The sequence below is a fragment of the Ciconia boyciana genome, chromosome 1 (genome assembly GCF_034638445.1).
Source record: "Ciconia boyciana chromosome 1, ASM3463844v1, whole genome shotgun sequence".
Lineage (NCBI taxonomy): Eukaryota > Metazoa > Chordata > Aves > Ciconiiformes > Ciconiidae > Ciconia > Ciconia boyciana.
The window spans coordinates 196,850,435-196,877,385 of NC_132934.1; the positions used below are offsets into that span (position 1 = coordinate 196,850,435).

The following is a 26,951-nucleotide window of genomic DNA, read 5'->3' on the forward strand; positions in this document are numbered from 1 at the left end:
CTTCCCTTATTTTAGACAGAATGGCTAACTTTTGCAATCTAAATTAATGTTTGCTCATTAATTAAGCAACCCTGTTGACTGACTTTCACATGTATCTAATAAGCCTTCCGAAACAAATAGAATATGCCCCAAAAAATCACCCCTTTCCCTATGGGAGGAGATTCCTCAGTTATCAGGATTAATTAGTTCTCTTGTTGTCACATGAAAAGAAGTTGCACCCCCCAATGTAGGTCAGTGTGAGGGTAGGCTGCTGATGGTCGCTTAGTGACAGGCACAATGATAAGTGAACATGTCCTGTTGAGCCATGACCCTTCAGAAAAGACAGTGTCAAGTAAAATGCCCAGAGAAGGTACATAGAAGACATAATCCGCTTCTAAATATTGACAGTAGGAATTTCCCTGCTATTCTCCTTCCTTTTTCTTTTCTGGTAAACATGTCAAACTCTATTGCGTTTGTACTCTGCATCAGTTTTGAAGCATTTAAAAACGTAAGGAAGCTAATGACCCATGAATAGATAGGATGTCAAATAAAGCTATTTTTCTTCAAGATTTAGCATCTTGCTGGTAAAAGCATTGTCTCGCATACTTGCAAAAGCAACAATATTGGCTAGAAATAGGATGTTTTACTTCATCTTTTTGTGAGTGGAAAACTAAATGAATGAATATATAACAAATCTGATATATCATGCCAAATACATTGATTTTAGGTCTTGAATGTTAATATGATTAACTACTGGAGTTAAATGTCTAAAATGTACTTGAAATCAATTATGAAACTCTGCCTTATGTCAATGGGAGCAAAGTTAGACAAACACTAAGCACTCCTTAAGATCCCGCCCACAATATTTACAAATACTGCGGTGTCTTTTAGATACACATAATATGTGTAAAAGGGCAAAAGCTTGAGTATGCATCCAGCACATCTGGGTTTCTTTTTTGCATGCAGGATAAGGTGAAAAGATCTGTTTTGTTTTGGTTTTTTTATTTGATTTTAATAACTCTGAGACAGATCTTCTGACATACAGGCTTCCAGGCTGTCTTGTTTTGTACACTTGATTTAAGACAGATCTTGAGATTTTCATGTGGATGTCTTCCCTTATATCCCCATAGAGTTGCCAAGAGAAAAGTTTGTAACATTTATAATGTTTTCTTCTCCTTCAACTTCAGCAGACTTTGAAAACAACAGCAGCCCACATTCCCAGGGCTGGTCTCCTGGTGCCGGCGTGGGTCAAGCACGGGCATGGTGCTGCATGGCTGGCTTTGCTCCTGGGCAGGGTGCTGGTGCTGAGCAAAGCCAAGCACTCAGCACCACAGTCATGACCAGGCACTGCAGACTTGCTCTCCTGCCTCGCTCTCAGCAGCTGTCACTCACATGGATTTTCCACCTTTCCATCAGTTTTACACTGGAAGCAATCTACATGTTGCTCTCTAGCAACTGGGTTGAGTGTTGCAACTCTAGCACCTAGGCTTTGATCCTGATGGGTTCCTCTGGCAGACCATTACTGATGGTTTTTTCATACATACTGAGCTGTTTGCAAACAGCATTGCGTGCTTTCAGCTTTTCTAGAGCCCGAAAAAAGGAGCAGCTCAGGGAAGCTTGAGGCCAGGTTCCCCACTGAAGTAAGGAACAAGATTCATAAAGCTGGATATAAACGCTGCCTTCTTGGGAGAGCATCTGAGCCTCCAGTTCTGGGATGACAAGAGGAATACGAATGAAATATAGGAACATGGTGGTTTCATGAAACTGTCAGATTGTTTAGTTGGAGAACATTGACAAACTCTCAACCAAAGTGCCTGCATTGCTCTTCACAGAAGCTGCCTGAACTCTTGTAATGTCTTATCTCAAATTCTCAGTGTTTAGCTTCAGGGACATTATTTCAGAACTGCAAATGAGTAGACTCATAGATGGTAAGCATTTATGGGAGACTATCCCATAAAAGCACAGTGCGCTATTTGGCAGACCCAGCATTTCAGAGTTGAGATCCTTAAATGGTAGGTGAGAAAAATGTATGTTTGCAAGGTATCACATAACAAATTGCTTCTTCAAAGATTTGCTGCATCTTTTCTCCCCTCTTAACATTTCTAGTTAGAAGTATGATTGTCTAGACAAATTGCAGAGGAAGTCTGTATTTGTACAGTATCACCGTTCAAATTCCTGGTAATATTTATGGTGCAGTTCAGAGGACCTTTTTATTCTGAAAACTTGTTATGCCCTTGCTTGAAGCCTGTTTAAGTGAGCTATAATTTGGTTTCTGTCTATGTTTAAGTGTACCCTTTAAATCTTCTTTTGAAATAGGGATGGATGTTAGTATATACAGGAAAACTACTGGAGCCACAGCTTAAATAAGATATACAGGGCTAAAAAGAAAAATGCAGATCAATGTAACTTAGATGTCAAAGATTAGTTAAAAGTTAGTTAACCCCTACACTGTACATTTCCTATATTTTTAAGGAAGAGAAACAGGTCTCTGAAGACCTCTAGCAAACAGTTTTGAAGACCTCTAGCAAACAGTTTTGAAGACCTAATCTGCTATTTGCTGCTTTTCATGGATTGCGCTAGGTAGTCCCAGAAGGTGATTTAGGTGTCTTGTCTCCACTTATGTTATAAGAAATTAGTAGGAGGTACTTACTGACAAATGGAGCACAGCTGGCTTCTCAAAAAAGACCCCAAACCCAGCAGATGAGAGCAGTGCCTCTTTACCTTTTGTACAAAATCCCTGTACTTTTAGCATCTCTCTCCAGAAGTGGAGACTTGGCTTCTAGGCCTTGCTCAGACTGGAGGAGTTCAAGTCCACATCTCAGAACAAAGTTTTGCCATTCAGCCTCTAATCTGAGGCTGCATCTGCTGCTGGGTGAAAACTGCTGAATTTTTGGAGGGTTTATACAGCTGAAATTTAGTCGCTAATCTCAGCCAGAGTTGATTACAAAAAGTTCCTTCTATAGTCAATGAAAGAGGGAGGCCTTTCCAGTGGATGATCCGTAGCAGCCAAATAAGATTCACGTATTTCTCCTATGTTTGGTGCATACAGCTGTTCGTATTTGGCTGTGGCAGGGACCTCTTGGAAGGGCTTAAAATAGCTAAACTAAAACTGTACTTGACTGCATTGTAGTGGAAAATCCACATTACCCTTGTTTACGTGATGCTGCTTCTCTAGTACTTTGACAAACAAATACTTTCTCTTTAGAGTAACGTGATCTGGGGTACTCTCTGCTCTTCTCTCACAACATTGAAATCCTCATAAATTGAACTCGGGTCCAGATTTAGACTTAAACTGTTTTTCAACTTTAACTGTTTCAAAATATTTGCTTGTTATGTTCCTAGCTTCTGGAACACTTTGCTGTCAGTGCGAGGGCAATGGGATGGATCAAGGACTGTTTCTTCTCCAAGGCATGCATTTCTGTCTGCTTGCCATGAAAGCTTTTGTGGCCATAGGCTGTTATGGGGTAAAGATAAAACATTATGCCTTTCCAGCACTTGCTGGCTTGATGAGAGGGAAGGTCCAGTGTTCCTCTAGTCTTCTGACCACGGGGCTTTTTCATGGACTTCCTAAAAATTGCCTTCACATGCTTGTGAGAAGCCTGCCTGGATGTTTTCGAGTGTCCTAAGCCACCTCATGTTATACTGACACCGAGGGTTTCACCCACACCAGAATGGTCTGGCCATAACTGGGACCATGCTGGCATGCTTGCTTTCTCAATAAGCAGCAAATCTGGTCTGGAGAGTGCCTTGATCTTGTTCTCAAAATTTATTGTAGAGCTGTCCAGTTACCTTTTGACACCACTTCACTGGTAGGAAGCCTGCAGTGAGGGACCGTAGGGAACAGTGCTGTGACCTTCAGTCAGGAAGGGAAGATCCTTAATCCCCTATCACTCCTTCCAGAGCAGTTCCAGCTTTGCAGCAAGTTGTTGAGTCAGAGTTCGGTATCTTAGAGGTCATTATGTGGCTCTTGCCATGGAAGTGGCCGACTTCCCATTGAAGGGGCTGCCATGGTGGTGTTTCCTAAGGAAATGCAGCCAGCAGTGCTTGAGGGCACGCTTCCTTGGTTAGAAGTGTAGCCGCAAGGTCCTGAACTTTCTTCATGGTATGCTCAGTGAACAATCTGAGAGCAAAGTCATTGACCAAAACTTGCATAGCTTTCATTTCTACTTTCTTTCCTGTGTAATTCTCATGGAAGGTTGTGTGAGTCCTGAGTCAGGACAGCAGCATTATGCCCAGAGCAAAAGAGTATGTGTGGTAAGGCGGACATCCCCTTTTCTTTGCTTTCCCCTTCCAGTATAACATCATAAGTGTGAGTGGACTGGGAACAGGATGATTTGTCATTGTTAATGGTTTTTTTTTTCTTTGTTTTTCTAGGATCCAGTTCAGGATCAAAATTAAAAGTTCCTGAGCTGAGCATAAATGGCATACAGCACGTTGTTCAAGCAGGCCAGACTTTAAACCTCACCTGCAGGTAACCAGCTGAGTTGGATTCTGATAATTTGGCTGGGAGTTCATACACCTGACACTTTCTTTTTTTGTCACTGAAATTAGAAAAAAATGAAACCTTATGTTGTGGGGAAAGGTGGGGAGTGGACTTCAATGGCAATTGTTTAATAGTTCTTTGTTGTTTCTGTTGTTGTTTTTGGAAAACAAGATAAAAGAGAACCCCAGAAATAGCCTGATATAATAAAAAAGAAAGCTTGGGAACTGGAGCGATATAATTGCAGCCCAACATAATTGTTTCTGCTTCCTTATCTGTATTTGCAGGGGGGAAATGGTTCATTCATGGTCTTTGCCTGAAACTCTAAGTAAGGATAGCAAAAGGCTGAAAGTAATTAAATATGCCTGTGGAAGGAATGGGAAGCAGTCCTGCAGCAGTCTGACCTTGAGCAGAACTCAAGCAAGTGACACTGGAAACTATAGCTGCAAATACCCAACAAGTCCAGCAAAAAAGAGGAAGGAATCTACAGTCTATGTATTTATTAACGGTAAGACTATGTTTTTTAACACTTCTTGATACTTTCACTTCAATACAGCAAAATGGATAAATAAGGCAGTTCAGCTGTGGTTAAATAACAGGGTTTTGAATGAAATTTTAAGCCTTGCAAAATGTAATGATAATTACATAGATACCAATATAATGATAATTACATATATACCAATTAATGTATAAAATCTGCTTTCTCAGAACTTGAAAATACAAATGCTAGTGTTTTATCTGTTAGGAAAAAAAATGAAGAAAGAAAAAGACCCAATCCAACCAGTCTGCTAGAGTAAATAGAACTCCACATGGAAGTAGACTAGAAGTGAATCTGTGAAATGGGTATCAGAGAAATCATATCTTACAGAATCGGATGATGACTGATGAAAACCATGTGTCTGGTACAACATCCACTTTAACCTGTCTGTGTAAGATTATAGATTTCTAGGCAGCTGAAGGATGCCAAAGCTGTCTGTCCAGATCACTGAATTATCTCATGCTGTAGAAATTTACTATTTGCGTGTTAAGTCACATTCAAAAATATACTCTGTAGTCCACATTACACAGATTGTAAAAAATCTAGAATAAATGGAATCAAACTAAACACAGCATTGTGTTCAGCAAACAAGTATTGTGTAATGTATGGGAAATACTGGAATTAGGTCAGTTAGGCTATAACAGAAATTGCTTTCTGATCCTGTTTTCTTCTAGGATATTAATCAGACACTTCTCAGAACAGTTGAATTCAATAGACACAATAATACAAGAAGAAATTGTAAACACTTTAGGGATTTAATTTTATATTTTAGTTTTTCTTGATTTTTACAGAATAAAATTAATAGATTGCTGTAAGATATCAGGATTCACAGATTTTGAAAGCCCATATTACAGAGAATGTGCAACTGGAAGTTTTCCAACTTATGTGTCTGCTGCTTCTAATGAGTTCACATCAGAGTGAATTAGCCTTTGTTTTCATTTTGTGAGACAGAGAGAGGGACTGGTGCTGTGAAAAAGCAGAATGAAGTGGACCTCTCACTACAGTGATAGAAAATAAGATAGCTCCCCCCATTATTGTGTGTTACTTTATTGAGTATTATTGAATAATTCATGCTGTTCATCCTGCTTTCCTTCATCTGAAATATACCGCAGAGTGTTTTTCTCACCCAGCTATTTTAATATAATTCACTGGATATCCAACTACAGATGCATCCATGGAAGCATAACCAAAGTAGGTTATTCATTTAGTGATCAACATTTCCTGCTGCCTAGGAAAACTTAAAATTTTCTTGGATTACTTTTGCAAGTTTCCCATCATGGGACCTTCTCGAACCTCCCACCTTGGATGTCATCTCTACCTGAGATCTACCCACAATCATCTCCATTCACCACATGAGAAGAGCAAGGATGGTTGTGACTCTGAGTGAGAACCTCTCTGCTAAACCCACTTTATAAGAGATTCCTTTATGTTCTCTTGGTCTCTTTCCTGTTCAAAGTGTTAATTTTTCTGGATCCTGAATTTTTACAAATGGAAGGCACAACCAGTCTTTCTAACTCTTCACTGCTTCCCGAGTTGCATGTAGCTTGCTTGCATCTGAAAGAGATCGTCAGTTAGATGAATGTGAGCCAAGGTTATCTACGTCATTCACATGGTGATGGAAGAGAAACATATCATTGGAGAAACAGTTTTTGTATAGTCCTGTGCCGCCCACCCCCCCAAGGAAGACTGCTTGAGTGTCTTGGTTTTGTTGATTTTTCAAGGACATTCAGTCATTAAACATTGATGTCGCTCTTGAAGATAGGATTAGATTACATTTCTCCTCCTAACTTACTTGCCAAAATACTAAAATGTTTAAGGGACAAACCTGTGTCAAGCTTAGACCTCTTTAGCATCTTAATTTTTTTTAATTTAACAATCCTTTTTACTGAAAACCAATTTCTTACACTTAAGTGTTGATTGTGTGCTAGTAAGCACATATGAGAGTGTCGTGGTTTAACCCCAGCCAGCAACTAAGCCCCACACAGCCGCTCGCTCCCTCCCCTCTGGTGGGATGGGGGAGAGAATCGGAAGGGTAAAAGTGAGAAAACTCGTGGGTTGAGATAAAGACAGTTTAATAGGTAAAGCAAAAGCCGCACACACAAGCAAAGCAAAACAAGGAATTAATTCACTCTTTCCCATGGGCAGGCAGGTGTTCAGCCATCTCCAGGAAAGCAGGGCTCCATCACGTGTAACGGTTACTTGGGAAGACAAACGCCATCACTCCAAATGTACCCCCCTTCCTTCTTCTTCCCCAGCTTTCTGTGCTGGCATGATGCCATATGGTATGGGATAGCCCTTTGGTCAGTTGGGGTCAGCTGTCCCAGCTGTGTCCCCTCCCAGCTTCTTGTGCACCCCCAGCCTCCTCACTGGTGGGGTGGGGTGAGAAGCAGAAAAGGCCTTGACTCTGTGTAAGCACCGCTCAGCAACAGCTAAAACATCCCTGTGTTATCAACACTGTTTCCAGCACAAATCCAAACCATAGCCCCACACTAGCTACTATGAATAAAGTTAACTGTATCCCAGCCAAAACCAGCACAGAGAGTTAGGGCAAACTACAGATAACGATGGAGGCTGCAAGGTAACTGTTCATGTAATGCCTGTCGAAAGTGTCACTCTGCCCTAAGGTGGGGAAAGGTATATTAGTCCTCCAAAAATTTACAGTTGCAGGAAGAATTGTTGAGTAGGTTGAAAAGAAACAAGATACCAGGTGCCAAAACCCACCCTTTCTGATCAGTGTAGCGTTAGCATTTGGAAAGAAAATACTTAAGGAATGTCTTAATATAAGTCGTTGTTTCTGTGAACATGCATGAAATTCAATTATTTGGCTCAGATGGGGGTGAGATGGGGGTAATGAAACCTTCTATGAAGACTACCTTTCTTGAGTTTAGTTTTATTTTAAATTAATTTGTGGGCGCTTAGGAAATAAACATTTGTAAAATTTGGGTTCCTCCTAGTTTTGTATTGTTTCCTGTGGCAGGACGTTGTGTCAGTCCATTTCCCATATTAGCTCCATGTGGATCTCCGAGGTGCCTGTTTCCCATGTCTTAGCATGCTGCAGATGAGAACAAATAGTTGCTATTTACAAACACAGAATCCGAATCAGGAAAGTTGATATTGTTTGTACAGGAAGTCATCGCTTATTGTTTAAAAAATGTTATTCATTTCCGTAATTAGAGTGATACTGAATATGAACTGGATTTAAAAAAAAAAAACAATAAAGCCAGTAAGTCCTTTGGTTCAGTAATGAGTGTATGCTATGGCAGAAGATGAGCTTCTATAGACAAAACCAAGATGCAAGACGATGAGTAGGAGACTGCAAGTCCCGCATGCCCCAGTGAAGCATTTCTGAAGCCCTGTGTTTGGGTGATCAAGAACAGGCAGGCTGGTGACATTTCTTTCAGGAGCTAGTCCTGACACCACCCTTCTTTCAGCTGGAGAGGTCACTACTGAGTTGCACAAGGGAGTGAGTGCGCAGTGTGTGCCACCGCAGCTCTTGACCACACACAGCTCAGGAATTGAGACGTCAAGCGAGGGAAATGAATTCTCTTAAGAGCCTTGGACTTTGCTCTGAGAAAACTGATGGCCTGACTTCCACCACGAGCCACGGGAAAAATCTGAAATGAAGCAAAGTCTCTTTGCCAGTTTCTCCACTGTCTCGGACCAAAAGCTGCTCTGATCTTTGTTTTGTTATGCAACTGCAGCCTGGTAGTAAAATGGAAAGACTTGTAATGAACGATCACTGCATACATTGGAGTGAGGCACGGGGAATTTTCTGCTTGAAAAGAGATAATTATGGAATAAAGATGTTTAAGAAACACCAGGTTATCAGCAGGCTGTTTTGAAACCTATGTAGATTTCCCTGAGGACAGTGCTAAAGGCTTTTATTTCAGCCTGCCTTTGTTCTAGTATCTCCAAGACACTCTTTTCCAGTTGCTGGAGCTCACTCACTTTCTTCAAAAATGTGCAGTTCTCTTCATTCTCTACTCTCATCATCTCTCACCTTTGATCGATTGTTCCCATGGTATGACAGAGGAAAAGCACGCGAGTTCAATTATATTGATATATCAAGGTTAGATTTTTATAAGAATTTAAACAAACTTGATTCAAGTTAAAGTGCTGCTACTTCCTGTCATGAAGGTACCTTTCAGCTATTGATATACAAAAGTAATGTCTTAATTCTACTGCAACAGAGAATTTTTCTCCAAGTGAAGTTGTACATGGCTTCAGGGTATTAGCCCATTTCTTAGTCAAAGTTCTCCCTCTCCTTGTCTCTCCTTGCACTCCTTCTGTGCATGTCTTCTGCCCGCAATCTTTTCCTTGCAAAGCGAGACATGTACTGGTACTTCAATCAAGCACCATTCAAAATATTCTGTTTCAAAATCAGACCTCTAGGCTAAGTCAGTTGTCTGTTCTCTTTCTGTACTTAACAGAGAGAAAAAAGGACCTTCTGGTAAGTATTTCTCATCACTGACTTTACAAGGAATGTGGAGAACAAGCTTAGAATAGGTGTCTTGCTTTGAGGTTATTTAAGTCAGGTGAGATGAATCAGAACTGGGTAATTAAAGGTACAAGTCCTGAGAGTACTTGTACTCACCAATGCCTGGAATGTCAAACATATCCACCAGTTTTGGATATTTGGCTTGAGGTGTGTCTCAGGTTGGAAAGTCCAGAATGAAGAGCTTTAGCATTAGTGAATGGTTCAAAATGTAAGCCTTCAAAGTGCCAAAACATCTGGGGTTTTGAATGCATTTTCAAACTCTGGAGTTGTATTCTGCAAGTGCTGAGTGTATGGCATCTCCTTGGGAGGTCCACTTGTTGACAGATAACTGGATCCAGCCCCAGAACTGACGTGGATTTAACATTTAGCTTGAATGGATTGACTCCTGTAACCCTAAAGGTATTACGTTGCAGAACAAGGCGGGCATCAAAAGAGGTCCCCAAAAGGGTCTCTCAAGATCAGAAGTGTCAAAGTCAAAATAATTCAACAGGTGAAAAAAGCAGTAAGACAAAACACCCTGAAAGCTAACAAAAAGGGAGATTTTTGTCATCTTTTTCCTTTTTCTTCTTCTTATTCAGAAATAATGTACTGACAGAAGAGCCTGCTGAGGTCTGGGAAACTCTTCCTCCCCTGTGTCTTTTTTGTGTCTTTGCTTTTGGCACAGTTTTAACGTATGAGCAGTACGGTTTTGGCTTATGTCAGAGTCAATAATATGATAGCACTTCTGTTATGAAAAGGAAACTAGTTGAAATTAAACTATGTTCCAGCTGTAGCAAGTATGTAGACACATTTTTAGTGTCTAATGAGGTTCCTGTTACAAAACAGAGCCCTCTTGCTGACGTCAATTACCTATAATTGCTGTGCTTTTGTCATTGTGTGTACATGGACTTCACATTATAGTACACTGTGTTGAGCGGAGCATGTGTGGATGCCTTGGCAGCATCAAAGGCTGTGCACTAAGCCCTCTGAGGTCCTTCTTCCTCACCAAGGCTTATAGCTCCTACTGAAACAGAAATACATGTCCAAGATGAACCATCGTGAGGGAGGGATACATCTGAAAAAGTATTGCTAATGTCCATTAGCCTTTCTAGAGATCGCTTTCTGAACGTAGTAATTGCTCTAGGGTGGATTTCCTGGCTAATGTGGGTAAGAATATTTTTTCCTTAAGACTTTTAAGCATGTTTTATGTGTGTTATGGACCTACGTCGATGATAGCATAGTATAACTAGCCCCAAAGGAAAACAAACAAACCCTGCCTAAAAATCACTGTACAATTATGCTAGCAATGCTTTGTGTTTGAATGTGCTCCAGATATAAAGTATTCCCCTCCTTTTTGTTTTTTCTTTGTCTTGGACTTCTGTGATTATTAATTTATATCTCAAGTCTTCCTTCAAGGTTTAGAAATCATTTGAAGAGTACTATTTTAGAGGCTAAAAAGAGACAAGAGTGGAAAAGCCCTTCTTGCAGATAAGTGTTGTGTTTCCAGACACACAAACGGGATGTTTTTTTCTTAAAGAACATAGACACCTACATGTGAGCAGGTTGAATAGGTGCCTGTTCTAGGGCATGATTAATCTCGTCATAAAACAGATGTCTAAAACAAGTCAGATGAGCCCCATGGCAGAATTCCCCCTTTCTCCCCAGTGACAACACTAACAGTTTGGCCACCTAGCTCAGTGAGAAATGTCTATATTTTAGACATGTAAGTGAGATGAGAGCCACTCTTGGTGTGCAAGGTTCTCCTCGAATTACTGCTGAACAGCCCTACTAATTTAGCTGGGATAAATAAAGTTAGTTAGGGTGAATCCCTACAATGCAAAGGGGAATTTGGCAATTGGCCCATTAACTTTAATGAAGTTTGCATATCTGTACTTTAGTAAAGACTTTGGTCCTCTTCACGTGCATGAGGGAAAAGGGTGTTATGTGAATGTAAGGAAACTGTTTTGGCTCTTTCAGCCTGAAAAATATCTTAATGATGAGCCAAGTGTAAGTAGGTATTTTGGAAGAACTTCTGAGGACAAACTTTCAGAGATTTCAAGAAGCTCAGACCTTCCTGCAGAGACTTTTCTTCTTGCAAATGTATGTGTAAGTACTCTGACTTACATAGCTCAGATTATTAAAAACAAAACAAACCCAAGAACAGTAGCTGAAGCTTGTGGAAATAAAGAACCTCTCCATCTTTTCTGAACTTGGCATTTCAGTGTTGGCTAATTTAGTTGTTTGTGCAAATCCCATAAATAGCCTAGACAGGTTACTGATACCAGACATAATATTGCTTGTGCTAAGTCTCTTATCAAGTTTGTATCTGGCTGCAAACCAGCTTAATAAAAAGCTGCTATTTATGTTCTTTAACAATATAACAAGTGACCTTCATGGATTTTGTGATTTCATGAATGCTCTTTGTGGTTTCATGTTGATTGTAACTGAGAGATATTGTAAGGAACACAGTCAAACCAGCACACAGTCATTAATTCCAGGCACAATTTAAAAATACATTAAACTGACTTAAAGTAACGTTTAGTATATGCAAATAATTCTGGCTGTCCATCTTTCATTTTGCTACCATTGCAGGCAGCTCTGAAACAAAAAACCCAACAAACCCAAGCAAAAATTCAAAAAACAAGGTCAACCCTCTTAGATCTTCCATTCCAAATGCCGATGGAGCTGAATGTGTAACTTGGACGTGGTCTTCAAGATAGGTCAATCCATGATGTTCCTTTTATGTCTAGAGCTTTCTGAACATAAAAGTGAGTGAAGCTGGCCCAGAAGACCGCTGGTGGGAGGTTAGGTCATCCCAGACGTGCTGTCAGCCAGCTGTTCAGGGAAGGATGGCATTTACCTCCTCTCAGGAAGGAACAGGGAGGAAATGTAGCAGGAGCCACTGGCAATAGCTAGGGCTATGATGGGAGGGAAAGAGGAAAAAAGAAGCAAGGAGTGCTATTATTTGGGGGACAGAAGGATTCCATGTTGTTGGCACACTCTGCCAACGTGGCATAACCTGCCCTGGTGCTGCTGTGAGTTCGGCTTTGCCTGATTCAAGCTGGTAGAGCCTGCACCAGATTTTGGTCTTGAGGCACCAAGAGGATCGCCTTATGGCCATTAAGACAGAAGGAGAATAAAATCAAAGGGAATCAGGAAAAGCCTCCACACTCATTATGAAAACAAAACCGTGCTAGGAAACATGATGCGTATTTCTTTTAATCAAAAGCAGGAAGACATTTGGAGCACTTGGGGCCATCGATTGCCCTTTGGCCCATGGCGGAAGTCCCCAGTGATGTCAATGGGAGGTCTGCACGCGAATAGCGGGGGCACAGAGACGCCTTGGCGTACCACTGCAGGGAGTGTACCAAGAAAGGCTGTGACTGAGCTTTAAAGCCTACTGAGAGCAGCTAGGGCATTCAGTTGACTTTTATAGAGCACTTCATTGACTTCTCCAGGCGCGAATGTGCATTTCTATTGCAGAAGAAGAAAAAAAAGCCGAGTGTGGTGTTTTGTGCTTGTTTCCTATCCCTGCCTTTGGATGGGCAGGAATCCTGCAAGGTCTGAGCTGCACAGCCCCCACTGCCTCGATATTGGCATCAGTCAGTGGTGACACTGTGTCTGCAGACAGCACCGGTAGTCCCCAGAACATCTCTTCCTCACGCTTGTAATGATCTGGAGATTATGATACAGGAAACTACTTTGCAAAGCTTGCTGGTTTTGGGCAGGAGCTCTTAATTTTGTGACAAAGATGAACGAGTCTTTGGGGAGTAGTAAATCCGTTTGTCTGGTGATGTTAAGGGGCAGGTGACCTCTTCTGTGGTTGCAGCCCCTGAAAAACAAAAAGGGTTCTTTTCACCATGCTACAAACAGGTTCATTCTTGGTCTTTCCTTGAATCGTATTGCAGAGGAAACGTCAGCCTAACAAGTCCTTAGGGTATTTTTTATTACATATGCATCCTCTATTACTCATAAGTTCCTTTTGCGATCTCAGTGGACATTTAACACCTATTATTAAATAAAGCATTGTGGCAGTCTTTCAGAAAGTTTGGGTAACAGTTTCATTAAACCTCTTCAGGAAAACTTCTTCCATATCCTAGGGTACATTTGAGATACTCTACTTTAGGATTGTCCCCAGTATAAATTCAAGTAGAATTTGCTTCTCTTGCTGTTTGATGTCTCAAACAAAAATATTATTGCATATAATAAGAAAATAATATCTTAAGGACAGAACAGTTTTATGACACTAGGAAGTGCAGATCATACTTTTGAAAGAGAAGCAAAAGCAATGCATTTGAAGAACTACTTGAGTGAACATAGGTCAATATGCAGAAGTCTGGGACCGGAACACTTTAGTAAAGTATTGCAATTTAAGGTTTTATAAACAGTCAGTTCTTGCTAGCTTTACTCATTTATTTTCCAAGAAAGATTTCTATTGCTTTTTTAAGATTTTTGACTAAGTGAAAATAATAGGATTTGCCTGAAAAAACATTGGAGCTGTAGATAAGCACGGAATTAAGATCTGAATGTTCCACTTTTAAGAGTTAAAAGCCAAACCTTATGTGAATTTTTAGGTAGTCTATCTGCACTGGGAGTCAAACCGAACCTTCAGATCTGAACACCTGCAAAGAAGATTTGGAGCCAGAGCCTGTGGCTTGAACCCCTCTTTGTTAAGTGGTCCAAACAATAGCAGCAGCAATGTTCCCTGTTCCCAGCGCAAGCTATTTATGACAATGCCCTTTGTTAAAGGGATTGTTCAAGGGACGGTAAATTACTCTGCCAAGCTTTAGTTATTGAGTTGAACGGAATGAATGTTTTCCTGGCATTTTCATTTACCTTGTCGCTTACAAAAGAGACATATAGGAATTGTGATGGTGGGAAGGAGGAGAATAATTAACTCTTGCTAGTCCGTATTCTCAGAGTTGAAAATATGGCTGGATAATCACAGTAGATTCTTTGTCCTGGTGAAGTCAATGTGAGGTTTTCCCATCAATTTCCTTGCAGAGAGCAGGAACATGTCCTGTGTAGGGGTTTCCTGATAAGTGAATTTCAGCTCACTTCCCATATAATTACTTCTCCTGGTGATAATAAAATAGAAATGCCCTGAATAAGAAACACATATCTCAGCAGTAGAGATGATGCTGTAATGGGAAAAACGTACTTTAACTGTCCTGGATTTTAAAAGAGATACCAAAGTACTGCTATTGATATTGAGTGATAAACGTATTTTCAAATATTTAATAATATTTTGCTGAACTTGTTTAGATAAAAGTAAAGAGAATATTTATTTGAGGACTTTGTCTAGCTTTCATTATGGACAAGGCTAGTCTGTTCTTTCAAGGCTGTATGCTCCATTACAATTTCCATAAGCTGTCTTAAGATTTCAGGTATTAACCTTTTCTTTTTCTTCTCTTGCAGATACAGGCAATCCATTTGTAGAGATGCATAGTGATATACCTAAAATAATACATATGACTGTGGGAAGAGAAATGATCATTCCATGCAGAGTCACAGCACCAAACATTGCTGTTACTTTAAAAAAGGTACCTCAATCCAAGCATGCTCTGAAAGTCTTATTGGGGATTATGCTTTTTTGTTTGTTTGTTTACAACTATTGTAAAGCTTCTGAAATATTTCAACAAATTAGTATTTCTTAAACAAGGTTTCTGGGTGTCAGTGTGTTTAGAAATATTTAAACCCTGGAGGCTTCATCTTGTATCTCACAGAAGAGATTCATCAAATCTCTTACATTGGATGGGAGTTTTCTGAAGAAACTTAAACTTTTCATACCATTTTAATACATTTTCACTGACAAAGGTTTCTTAAGCCCAGGAAGGAATTTCTTGTTAGGAGAAGAGATTTCCTCCTACCTCTTCCCCTGCCCTTCCTCCCCTTTCCTCTTCTGTCCTGTGGAATGGCCAGTAAGTGCGGTCCCTGGAGACTTGCTGGGGCTGTATGAGGATCTCTGCAAGCTTTTGCCCTACCTCACTTTCACCAGCGACTTTGCTGCTTCTTTTTCCATATGAGTGCACTGATCAGACAGGAGATGGCTCCTCTTTGTAGGGAAGCTTGTGCAGAGTTTGAGATGGTAGGGGCAGTTTCAGAAAATCTAGACATTTTTCACGTTTTGGGGAAACTGTTTCTTTCCTAGGTTCCTTGAGAGTTGCATGGACAGCTAACGGACCTATATGTATGTAGTAAAGTACCTGGTATCAAGAAAATAAATAGAAAAATAAATTTTCGTTTTATATAATAATAATTATATAATAATTTTTCATTTATTAATTCCTAATAATTTTCATAGAAAAACATTGTTTGGTAATTGCCAAACAATACCACTGTAAGATGCTTATCTAGATCAATACAAGTCTTTGATTCCTCTTTGACTATAGAGTTTTACAACAGCCACAGATTTGATCCTGTGTTTTAACTTGACCTAGAGGTTTACAAATTCTATCCAGTGCTGCTTTGCTAATATTGATACTGATTTTGCCTCTTGGTTTCCACCTGTTAAATCACATAAAAGAAAGCAAAATGCAGAGAAAAGAAAGTAATCTGACCTAGGATGTTACCGTGTGTGTGTGTACACACGCAAACATGGTTCTCCTGCAAGAAGTGCGCCAGGGGTGGATGATGCACACGATTCTGTGGCTATAGAATCAAAAGTAGATGAGGCTTGGCTTTCCATAGGGTGGATTTTGTAAAGTGGGAACTTACTTGAGCACGGTATTGTCACATCTGAAATCTTAGCATATTAAATTCCTAACTGAGAAAATTCCTGTCAGGTTTCTCTCTTATTAAACAATATAAAAATACTTTTTCTTCTCCTTATTTGGAGAAGATTGAGACATATCTGCTCTCTTTTTTTCATATCAACTTGCCTTTAGCTTGGCGTTGTGGTGTAAGATGCATCTTTACACCATCAAAACCAGATGCAATATTCTGGGAAAGAGAAAGAGGAGGTGGAGCCAAGTCTTGAAAGAAAGGATTGGTTGCTTACATGTTTTGCATTCCAGGAAAAATAAATGTGTTCCCTAATTCACCCCAGAATTTCCTGAAGTATGTAAACTACAATGCATTACATCATATCTTACTTTATTTATAATCTGTGACACCCGTGTATGAAGATTCCAGCAAGTTTTTGCTCACATAGCAATTAAGAGGTGTGTTAAATGCATTTCACAGCTGCAGGCAAACTACTGGAGAGCTGGCAAAAGCTATTCTGTGTTTTCCATTTAGCAATAAAGGAAGAAGTCAGTGTCCCCATAATGCAGTCCTGTGGAGCTGGAAAGAAAATCCCAGCTTTAGAGTAATTAGATTCTGCATTCTATATTGCCAGGAAGTCAAAATATGGAACATTTTTTTGTAATCTCTCTCTTCTGAAAGGACTTGTCGGGACAGTTGTGTGAGCACTGCCTCCAGCATTTTGTTCCTGTGCAGTGCTACTTCTTAGTTTTAGTGGACCGATGCAAGGAACGTTTATTGTCCATCTTCAACACTACAAATTATTTTTTTACTAAAGCTGCATCTTCACCTTAGTCAACCCTTTTGAGATACTGTATTGCTCCATCTTCTAGGCTGCACATCTGTACAAATTGTATGCTATAGCATGGCAATCATATACAACATAGGAGTAGTCTTAAAAATCAAGAAGCCAATAAAACAGGGGTTGGGAAATGGGGATGGAGCTTTTCATTCCTATTTCAAATCCAGCCTTCAGGTCCTGTTATAACCTATATCTGCAACAGCTAATGGCCCTTTCTGTTCTTCATCATATGAAGACCTGTGAAATCAATTGATAGTTTTGATCTAATGCTTAATAGACAGATATCCAGAGCCTCTGAAACCATCATCCCTATCAATATGATTCTGGCAGCCTCATTCAAGATCCCTAAAATAAGATAAACCTTATTGCAACTAAGATATGCATTTCTCTTGCCTCTTCAGTTGCTCTCATCTTGCTAAACAGAGAAAACATCACCTTTTGGTACAATGGTTTGATCCCTCTGTTTACTCTCCTTTTGGATTCTCTGTCATAAAGTCAACAATGACATTCACAGGAATAGAGGTAAATAAGCTTCAGTATAAGGAACAAAAAGAGGAAAAAAACCCAAGGATGTTGAGAGTCACACACCTGGACAGTCTGAATTCTTAATAATGTCACCTCATCCTTCCCAAATTGATGGAAGGGGAAACATGAAAGAAAAGACAAGCATTCAAAACTCTAATGTACATTTTTACTATACTTTCAGCTGGCTCTTTCCAATACAATCTGCCTTTGGAGACGTGGGGAACCACAGCTTGACTATACACTCTTGACCATATGTATATACCCAAAACCTTGTGGCAGTACTATGTTAATGCCACTAGGTACCAAAAAGGTTCAGCGGTTGGTGCTGAGCAAAGAAGGAGGCACAGCCTGTACCAAAAGAAACTGAAGTCTAGTTTGAAACAAAGTACAAAGAAGGTAAAAGGCCAAGACTGCACTGGGAGCCACAGTGATGTGGTTCATGCAGATAAGTATGTAGACAGTAAATTCCATGTTTACTGCAGCTGTCGCAACAAATTGATTCTTTGAATGCCTCTGACTATCTGCTGGTACCCATCTGTAAGTTATTATTTTAGCTGGATTTATCCTCTGCTGCTTCAGTGGAAATCTCCCTGTTCTAGCACTGTGTTTCTTCATAGGTTTTCTACTTCTCTCTGTGATGACCAAATGGCCAATTTTTTTGACAAGGCCCTGAACTACATTGTCCCTGCTCTGCATGGGGGATGGACCAGGTGACCTCTAGAGGTCCCTTCCAACCTAAATTATTGTGTGATTCTGGGATCCTCTGTCCTGTACCATCCATGCAGTGATCATCATGGTGATGATGCCACGTGTCTAGGTGGTGGCCTGGAAGCTGGTTTAGGGCAGAGCAAAGCAACTGTGCTTCTCTGAGAGTGGGAAACAGGTCATCTGAACCAGGGGGGTTGGCAGAGGAGAACAGCATGGAGGAGAGCTGGGTAAGAAATGGAAGCAAGTAAGGAGAGAGGGTAGAGCTGTGAAGGGCCGTGAGGGAGAGCAACCAGCCACTGCCCTTGGTCTCTTCTGAGACAAAATCCTGGTATTTCCACTTTCTGAAAGGGACTTATGGCAGTATCTTGTTTCCCCAACTTAGCCAGAGACCAGCTGTGTCACAGTGGTCTTTTGGTAGTCATAGACTTCAGTCTTCTAAAGTATTCCATACAGTAAATTAAAAATGTCAATTTATGATTTCATGTGTGAGTGTGTGCAACTTTTTAGTCTCAAAGCTGCAAAAAACTACACAAAAAGGTGTAGCTTTAGCTGTTTTTGAGGGGTGTCAGATGACTAAACTGTGCAGGCAAAGATTTGCCTCCAGGGCAGGTGTGCCTGTTGGATATATAGACAACCAACAACATTCAGTGTTGCAAAACAGGATCATATTTATGAGCACTTTATTTCCAAGACCCGGACACTTCCTGGGTGTTTTAGTTACTTTCACATTCCTGGAGTAAGGCTAATACAAATTCAGTAAGCCATCAATTAACTAATTAATGTGAAGTGAATGCATTCCCTGGGAAATGTCAGTCTAGGGAGGCTCTGAAGCTCTGACTTGACTCTCTCTTCATGGTATATATGAAAACCTATAGAGGAATACGCTCAGAAATAGTTTGGTTTCCACCAAAGCAGCAAGAGGATAAATCCAGCTGAAGTCCTTGAAAGCATAACTCTGAACTAGTTAAACCAAAGCTTGAATATTTGTTTTATTTAGAACAGGAATGGCAACAGAGCTCTTGAAGTCCGAGATATTGTTGAATGGTAGCCAGCAGGCTACAATGTAATGGGCTTCACTTGTGTGTGTGTGTAATACACACTTCCCCCCTGATTTGCATGCTTATTAGAGCATCTTATCAGCTGTTGTAAAGATAAGGAAGTCTACCACAGCATTTTGTGCTCTGTAATTATTGTTCATTTGATTCACTGTGTGTTTCTGTTGGAGGAAATGGCATGAGATGAGTGGAGGTGATCTCAAGGGCAGCTTTCAGCATGCGCTGAGCAGGCAGCATCGAGGGTGCCATGTTTTGGAGAGACGCTCTACCATGCAGTAAGGCGCTGGGCAGCCACGCTTCCCCCAGCCTCTGGCAGCCACCCGTGCTGGCTTTGGCCATAGGAAGGAGAGGGCTGGCCAACACACAAGTCCTCTGCTCAAATAAAGGGGAAGAAAGAGATGAAGGGGACTTAGTGAGACTGAGTGCACAGTGAGAGGTGATGGGCTGCAAGATGCTTAGCTGACCCAGAGGTCTTTGCTTAGGGCACTAATTCACTCAAACTCTGCTATGTGCCATCTCTAAAAATATGTTATTTTTACCATAAAAGCAGGCTTTATAACAGTAGAGTCACATCCAGGCTTTGTATTCATGGCTAATCTCTGTGTTATCCAAACGGTGGTATTTATTCCATTGATAAGGCATAACAACAAAAGCATGATGTGAAAACAAGGGGTCTTGTCTGAGCTTTAATGCCTATGTAATGCTTTGCTTTTTCATGGTTTTCTTGATACCTTATTAAAATGGGGCTTAAAACTCAAAGGATCCTAATGTAAAATATAATTTGTACTGCTGACAAAGTGAATATTTGTTGTAACGTGATAATATTTTAGTCTGTATTAGATTTCAGGTCTTAAATTTAAAAACATCTGACAGATTGACACTATTTACTTGTTGGGTCCTCAACTTCTGAGGGACTTAAAAGTGCCAAATTTTTAAAATGTGCTGAAAACTTTTTCTGTGGAAATGTGATGTATTTAGTGTTTCAAGGAGTCCTTTGAAAATCTCTAGTCAATATGACTTTTCTCATTAAGTATGATCAGTAGTTCTCAATAAAAGTGTCCAAGGAAGCTTTGTGAATTTAAAATTTGCACTCCGTGTTGTACGTAATGACTTAGAGACGTGTATTCTGTGACCTGTCAGCTTTGGAACAAGCATTCATACCCATAATGTGTTTTTTTTAAACAGTCCAGTCCTTTAGACAACACAAACGTGAGAAGCATCAGATTGAATCCTGGCAGGAATTTCTTAAAGCCATGAAATTACAGCAAATTAAGTCCATTTGTCACCTCCATTGAAAAATGTGTATTTGTGTCTCAGTGGTAAAACCAGGATACTTAATTGCAAAGGTTCGCCAAGACGAGCACTTTAGCTGCCAACAGGGAGCCAACAGAATAGCAGCCAAAGAGCTGAGGCTAATGATAGTGTCAATCTATTGTGTCATAAATTACATCCTGTTATAAATAATGAAATCTTGGAAACAAATAAAACATTCACATTCTTCACCCAGATTTTTCCTCTATTTTGTGATGAAAACGTGACTTGAAAAGTCTGCATAATTAAATGTCATCCTTTCTACTTTGACTGGCATTTTTTTAGGGTATTTTTTTCCCATTCCTTTTTATTAGGCTGCTTTGATTAGAGAGTGGCATGAGGATGAGTTGTTTTTATGACGCATGTTTGACATTTCCAGATTCCACGAGAAACCCTAATTCCCGATGGCAGGACAATAATCTGGGACAGCATGAAAGGCTTCAGTATACCGAAGGCAACCTACAAATTCATAGGGCTCCTGAGCTGTGAGACAACCGTCGGTGGACACAAGTATAGCACAAAGTACCTAACGCACCGAGAGAGTAAGTCGCGTTCTCCACTCCCCGTCTTTCAGAAAGCACTCTGCCCTGGTGACATTATTCACTTTTCTTTCTCTTCATCACGTGCAGCCAACACAATTTTTGATGTTCAGTTAAGCACCCCGCGTCTTGTCAAGTTGCTGAAAGGAGACAGCCTGGCAATTAACTGCACTGTCACCGCAGCCTGGAACACCAGAGTGCAGATGACGTGGACTTATCCTGGAGAGGTGAGTGCTGTGGTTGACATGAAGAATCCATGGGTTTCCCATAGATGACGCTGCATCTAGCATCCTGGGAGGAATTTTGCCTTGAAATGCTTGCCATGGTTCGCATTCCATCAGTTTGACCCTTGCTGACATGTCTTTAAAAGTTTCTTTTTTGCTTTCTGGTGCTTAATGGAATAAGTAAACATGTTTACACAATGTACTCTGGTTATATTGCATAATTGCGAGCAAATGCTAGAGTTGTTCCATCCCTGGGAGCTTCTTTTCAAGCTGGAGAAATGGTAGAAATTTATCACCCAGTCCCAGGCAGGGACTCTCTCTTGTGACAAAAAAGTTTTCAGCAAGACTGTCTTTCTCAGCACATTCATTTCAAAGACTGGCAGACAGTCAGGCACCTGACTGAAGCACATTTAGAAAAAATATTTTGATTTAGCTAGCTGAAATCTAATTTGTTAAGTGTCACATGAACAATCCTCTTGTTTTGACAACTACAGGAATGATCTTGAATGTGCTTCTCCTCCCCCCATATTGGGAGCATCCTCATAAATATTTGTCACTTACAGAATAACTGCCAGGGAGTCCGTGTAAAGCTGATACGAAATTCGACATTAGTTTAAGGTTTACAACTCCCATTCCTTTCATGTCAGTTTGATTTATGCTGGTGATTCAAGTTGAGATCATTTATTATGTCACTCATTGTGCCTAATCACAAGCTGAAATTATGATTACATTATATAGGGAAGATTAATGCAATCATTTCTTGCATGCTGTAGCCATTTTCCCTGGCATTTTTTCACCTCAGAAATAAACAACTTAGCAACAAGAAATGCTCCAAATATATTATATTGCTCATTGCTGTCTTCCCAAGCCCTAGACAGGCACTGCACTTGTGAAATTCTGCTTTGTTTTTATTTGCATGGTGACTGAAGGGTACTCAGTGTTTATAAGACACCAGCGATATCCTGGGTTAAATAAACTTTGAGGCCAAAGGCTGAGGGGGAGTTGCAGGAAATAACTCCTCAGGCTCACATTATCTTCAGTTCCACCCTGTTATTCCCTTGCCAAATCTAGTCCCTTTTCCACCTATAGCGTTTCCAGAATTCTCCCCTTCTTCTGCTAATGCCCTCTTCTTCTCTATGTCTGCTGCCTATGGACACTGAATCCAGGCACTAAGCTATATACCAGTGACTCCAGGGATTTTTATGAGCAATGCTGGACAATGGAGCAATGAGGGGCTGGGCATGTTGGTACGGCAGGCCATACAGAAGGGATGATCTTCATCTGGAAAGAACTAGTTTGGATGCTATTACAACTTTGGTGAAGATAGGAATGAATTGCCATATAATGTTACTTCTGATTTTTATTGTTGACTCTCTGGAAATGTTAGGCATCTTTTGCATGTCTGTGCTGTACAGAGGGATCTGGATTTTTTTATTAAAGTATGGTGGCAGTACAGTAAAATAAAAATCTTAGTAATCATGAAAATTGGTTTGATTAACCTCTTTCTTGTTCATTTTTGCTTTTATAGGCAAGGAAAAGAGGTTCTGTAACACAGCGCATTGACCGGAAGAACACAGAAGCCAATATTTTTTACAGTATCCTCGTTGTTGACAAAGTGCGTGATATTGATAAAGGCCAGTATACCTGCCACGTGAAGAGTGGACCATCAAACAAAGCTGTTAACACAACAGTCATTGTTTACGGTAAGAAATGTTGCAGATTTGTAGAATAGTGAATGCTCATGTACCAAGTTCAGTCATATGATAGCTTGACACAAGGTGGAAGTGAATTCATAGCACATTCATCATTGGTAGAAAAAGGAGGGAGACCAGAGAGAATATGTCCCTTTTCTTCCATGACTGTTTTGTATTGTTGGCAGTAGACATGTTAATGTTCAGTTTGATCACTCTTGTCTGCTAAGTACTGTGATGACCCTCTCTTCAGTCAGTTCTGGCAGAAGCAACCAGTTAAACTGTAGTTTGGGGAAAGAAAAAAAAAAGTACAAGCTGAATTTAAACAGAATCCCACTTCCTCTTCTACAGTACTTGTTTATTGTTTCCTATGAAAAATGAAGAAGAAATAAATACAGTAGCTCTACATGGAGCAGGTAGCTGCTAGACCATTCAAAAAACTGAAACAAGCACAAGATACTGCAACTCATTAATGTGGTTTTACAGTCAGAGCCTTAAACGGGTTCCCTGTCTGCCTGGGCTTCCTGTGAGATATGGAAATTCCTTGTTATTTCAAGCTTATGTGAATTAGGAATTTTGTGCATTGGGACTTTATAAGAAGCTACCTTCTTTGTGGCAGCCTGTTACAATCAGGACTATCCAGGATCTTTGGAGCATCATTGGTATTAATGACCAAGTGGTTGGTGAGTGTTGTCTACAACAGATGAGTCATGGTCAGAATATTGATTTTTTTTCTGTGTTTTCAGTGGTCTATCTTTTCTCTGTCATCTGGAAGTATGGACTAAGCACCAGATCATGGTATTCTTAGAGAGTATTTCAGTCCATTTTCTCTGTTTAAACCTTGGACTAAGTCACTAGGAACATAAGATGAATCATGATATCAACTTCTTATATTCTTGAACAGATAAGTCTGAAGCTATCAGAAACTGAGTTTTAGATTAAAATTAAAGTCAGAGAAGCTGGAATTGTTGAAGCTAGCCTGTAAAATCTTATTCATATAAGCAGCTCCATCTATGGGATACCCATATTAGAAAGAGCCTGTGTGAATAAGGGTTTGCAGAATCAGGGTTGTATCCTTAAGTATAACCTGACTTGTGTAATTAAGCTACTGATTTGTCTTTTCCATGTTATTTTCAATGTACATGGCAAGTGTGATTAAATATTGCACTTGTTTAACAGATATCCAACATCCTTATGCAGTCCATAATGTGAGTTAATATTGCACCATAGTACTATCAAAAGGACACTCAAACAATTTTCCATGTTTTGAAAGTTTTATTTTGCTTAGGGGCATTTTGGGGAAAAAAAGAAGATTTTTCAATATATTGTACAAATATTCTGTTTTATTGCCTGTGGTTAAACCCATCAACTTGCCAGAGAGTTTGAAATATGGGGCAGTACAACTGGAAAAGAATGAATTCCAGCAGGTTGAGAATGTTCCAATGAAGTGATAAGATTTGTTTGTTTGATGAAACAGCTGTTTACCAATGATACAGAAAGTTTCTGCCTTTTCCTTTGCTGTTTCTCTGAAGTCCTGTCTAGCAGAATATTTTCTTTGGGAACATTCATTAATTCTTGGCCTTTAGGGGTGAAGTGGTCATCTGCTCATCCAGTTCAGCTTCCCATGTACCACAAACCACCTTATCTCTCTTGTGTAGAAACCAGTGCCTTTTTTTCTGACTGAAGCACAACATGAATTTTGGCTAAAGCGTATCTTGTCCAGGCAGGTTCATGGCCTGGGAACTGTATCTCAGTTTCTTGTATAGTTGTGGTATTCTTCTCTATATTTTTTACATCTTTAGGAGGTTAGGTTTTATTCTTGCTGTTGCCATGTGGGAACACCGAAATTATTAAAGATAATTTTTATTTGGATTCCTGTTCTCTTTAGTAGAGAAGCTGTTTTTGCAAGCTGAAAAATCAGTAATATAGGTGCACTCTTTTTCTTTTCTTTAAGATAAAATGTTCATTAATTTGAAACGCCGAAGAAAAACTGCGCTGGAGGCTGTAGCTGGAAGAAAATCCTATCGTTTGTCAATGAAAGTGAAGGCATTTCCCTCTCCAGAGGTTATATGGTAGGACAACAGTTACTTCCACATATGCACACTGGACGTCTTTTTAGATGAAAAATAATATCTTGGTAAAATATTCAGATAAGTCCCCTTGAAATGGCAACAAACTTCAGACAATGCAGTTGTGGAGTTTTTTGGGAAGTTTCAGGGTCTTCCTGGGTTTTAACAATTTATAAGAACATTATCTCCATTTTGTAAGTGCAAAAAAGGAGGTCTGGAAAGTTTAAAGCTCAGATCCTTAAATATGTTAGATATGTCTGTTATTGAAATCAATGGACACCCTACAGCTAAGTATCTCTACCTTGACTGAAGTGTTGCATCCAACTTCACTCAGACCTAGATATGAGACTGAACTTGCTTTTCAGACAGTAGGAGAAAGAAAAGGCGGCTTTCATTAAAAATAACTGACCGAGTTGAGTCATACAGGCATGCACTATTAGAAAAGCAATGGAAGTTAAGTTTATTATATAGTGATCTGCAGGTTGAAGATCTACTTTAGTGACTGGAGCTTTCACTTTGGCTCACGTATACTGTGCTAAGAAATCTTTTGAACAGTTTTTTGTATTAACCCAAACCACTTTCATATAAAACAATGTTATCTATTCATGATCTCAAGGGGGTTTTGTTTAAATCATTTTAAATACCAGCGCTCTGGCTCAATTCATTGCACTTTAACAAAGGGTCTATGACAAGACTGATTAAGAAAACAAACCATACATACATGAACAGTGAGCGTTCATGTTACTCACAGCCAGAAATTACTTTTGCTCCAAACATTTTGTTTTGTTTTACAAAACCCTTACATTTATAGCTCCACATGGAAAGTTAAGGGGCGAAAGTGAAGCTGATGCTAGCCATTTATACAGTATTTTCTGTTTCTTTAATGGTTGCGCTTGTTGACTACACATATAGATCCAAAACTTCTGAAATACAAAAAAAAATTCATTTAAACAAGAATTTTTATTGATTTTTTTACTTATCACTGTGAGGTTGGTCAAACACTGGAACAAGTAGTCCCGAGAGGCCGTGGAGTCTCCATTCTTGGAGATATTAAAAACCAGACTGAGAATGGTCTTGGGCGACCTGCTGACCTTGCTTTGACCAGGGGGTTGGACTAGGCAATCTTCAGAGGCCCTTTCAGCCTCAACTATTTTGTGGTTCTGTAAAATACAGGTACAGTGAAATGCCTAAATCCATAGTCCTTAGATCCAATTTTTAGTGCTCCTCCAATAAGTGTTAGAGTTTTCTGTAAATACTTACTAAAACCTGTGAATCATTTTAATCAAGTCCATCATTATCGTGAAACTCTGTTGCACACTTCTACTAATGTTGTCAGCCTTCATACAACAACCTACCAAAATGTGCTTTATGCTGTATTTTAGACTTTGAAGAAAAATGTTCTGCTTCTTCAGGAATCTGTGTGTGAGCAACAGTTAGTACTTTCTATGTTGATTTTCTGTTATCTTTAAAAACACTCACTTGATAGCAGGATATCTGATTCTTAAGTGTTTATCTAATCTACTTACTCTTCCTCTTCCTAAAATCACAGCTGTGCTTAGGCTACTGTAATACTTTGTCCCAGGATGTATTCTGAGGTCATAAAGAAATGGTCAGTGCTGGATGATGCAAACTTTATTTGTGTGAATGACTGTTAGCCGAAATGGTTGTCTTCTAGACTAAATGGCGGCACAAGCATGGAAAACTGGGATCTTCAGAGACAGATTTGCAATTTTCAGCAACTCTCAAATACTATAGAGCCCTGTTAGATCCTTATCAATTTTAATATATAGAATGGTATTCTCCAAAATG

At 39.8% G+C, this 26,951-nt stretch overlaps 1 protein-coding gene across 1 annotated transcript in view; it reads left to right on the plus strand.

Moving 5' to 3' along the window:
• FLT1 (fms related receptor tyrosine kinase 1) overlaps positions 1 to 26,951 on the plus strand; it is a 112,950-nt gene that overhangs the window by 11,636 nt on the left and 74,363 nt on the right. The window contains exons 2-8 of the mRNA XM_072857314.1: positions 4,354 to 4,450; positions 4,747 to 4,967; positions 14,893 to 15,017; positions 20,999 to 21,161; positions 21,249 to 21,385; positions 22,911 to 23,085; positions 25,028 to 25,145. Coding sequence (XP_072713415.1) covers positions 4,354 to 4,450; positions 4,747 to 4,967; positions 14,893 to 15,017; positions 20,999 to 21,161; positions 21,249 to 21,385; positions 22,911 to 23,085; positions 25,028 to 25,145 — 1,036 coding nt within the window. The remainder of the gene's footprint in view (positions 1 to 4,353; positions 4,451 to 4,746; positions 4,968 to 14,892; positions 15,018 to 20,998; positions 21,162 to 21,248; positions 21,386 to 22,910; positions 23,086 to 25,027; positions 25,146 to 26,951) is intronic.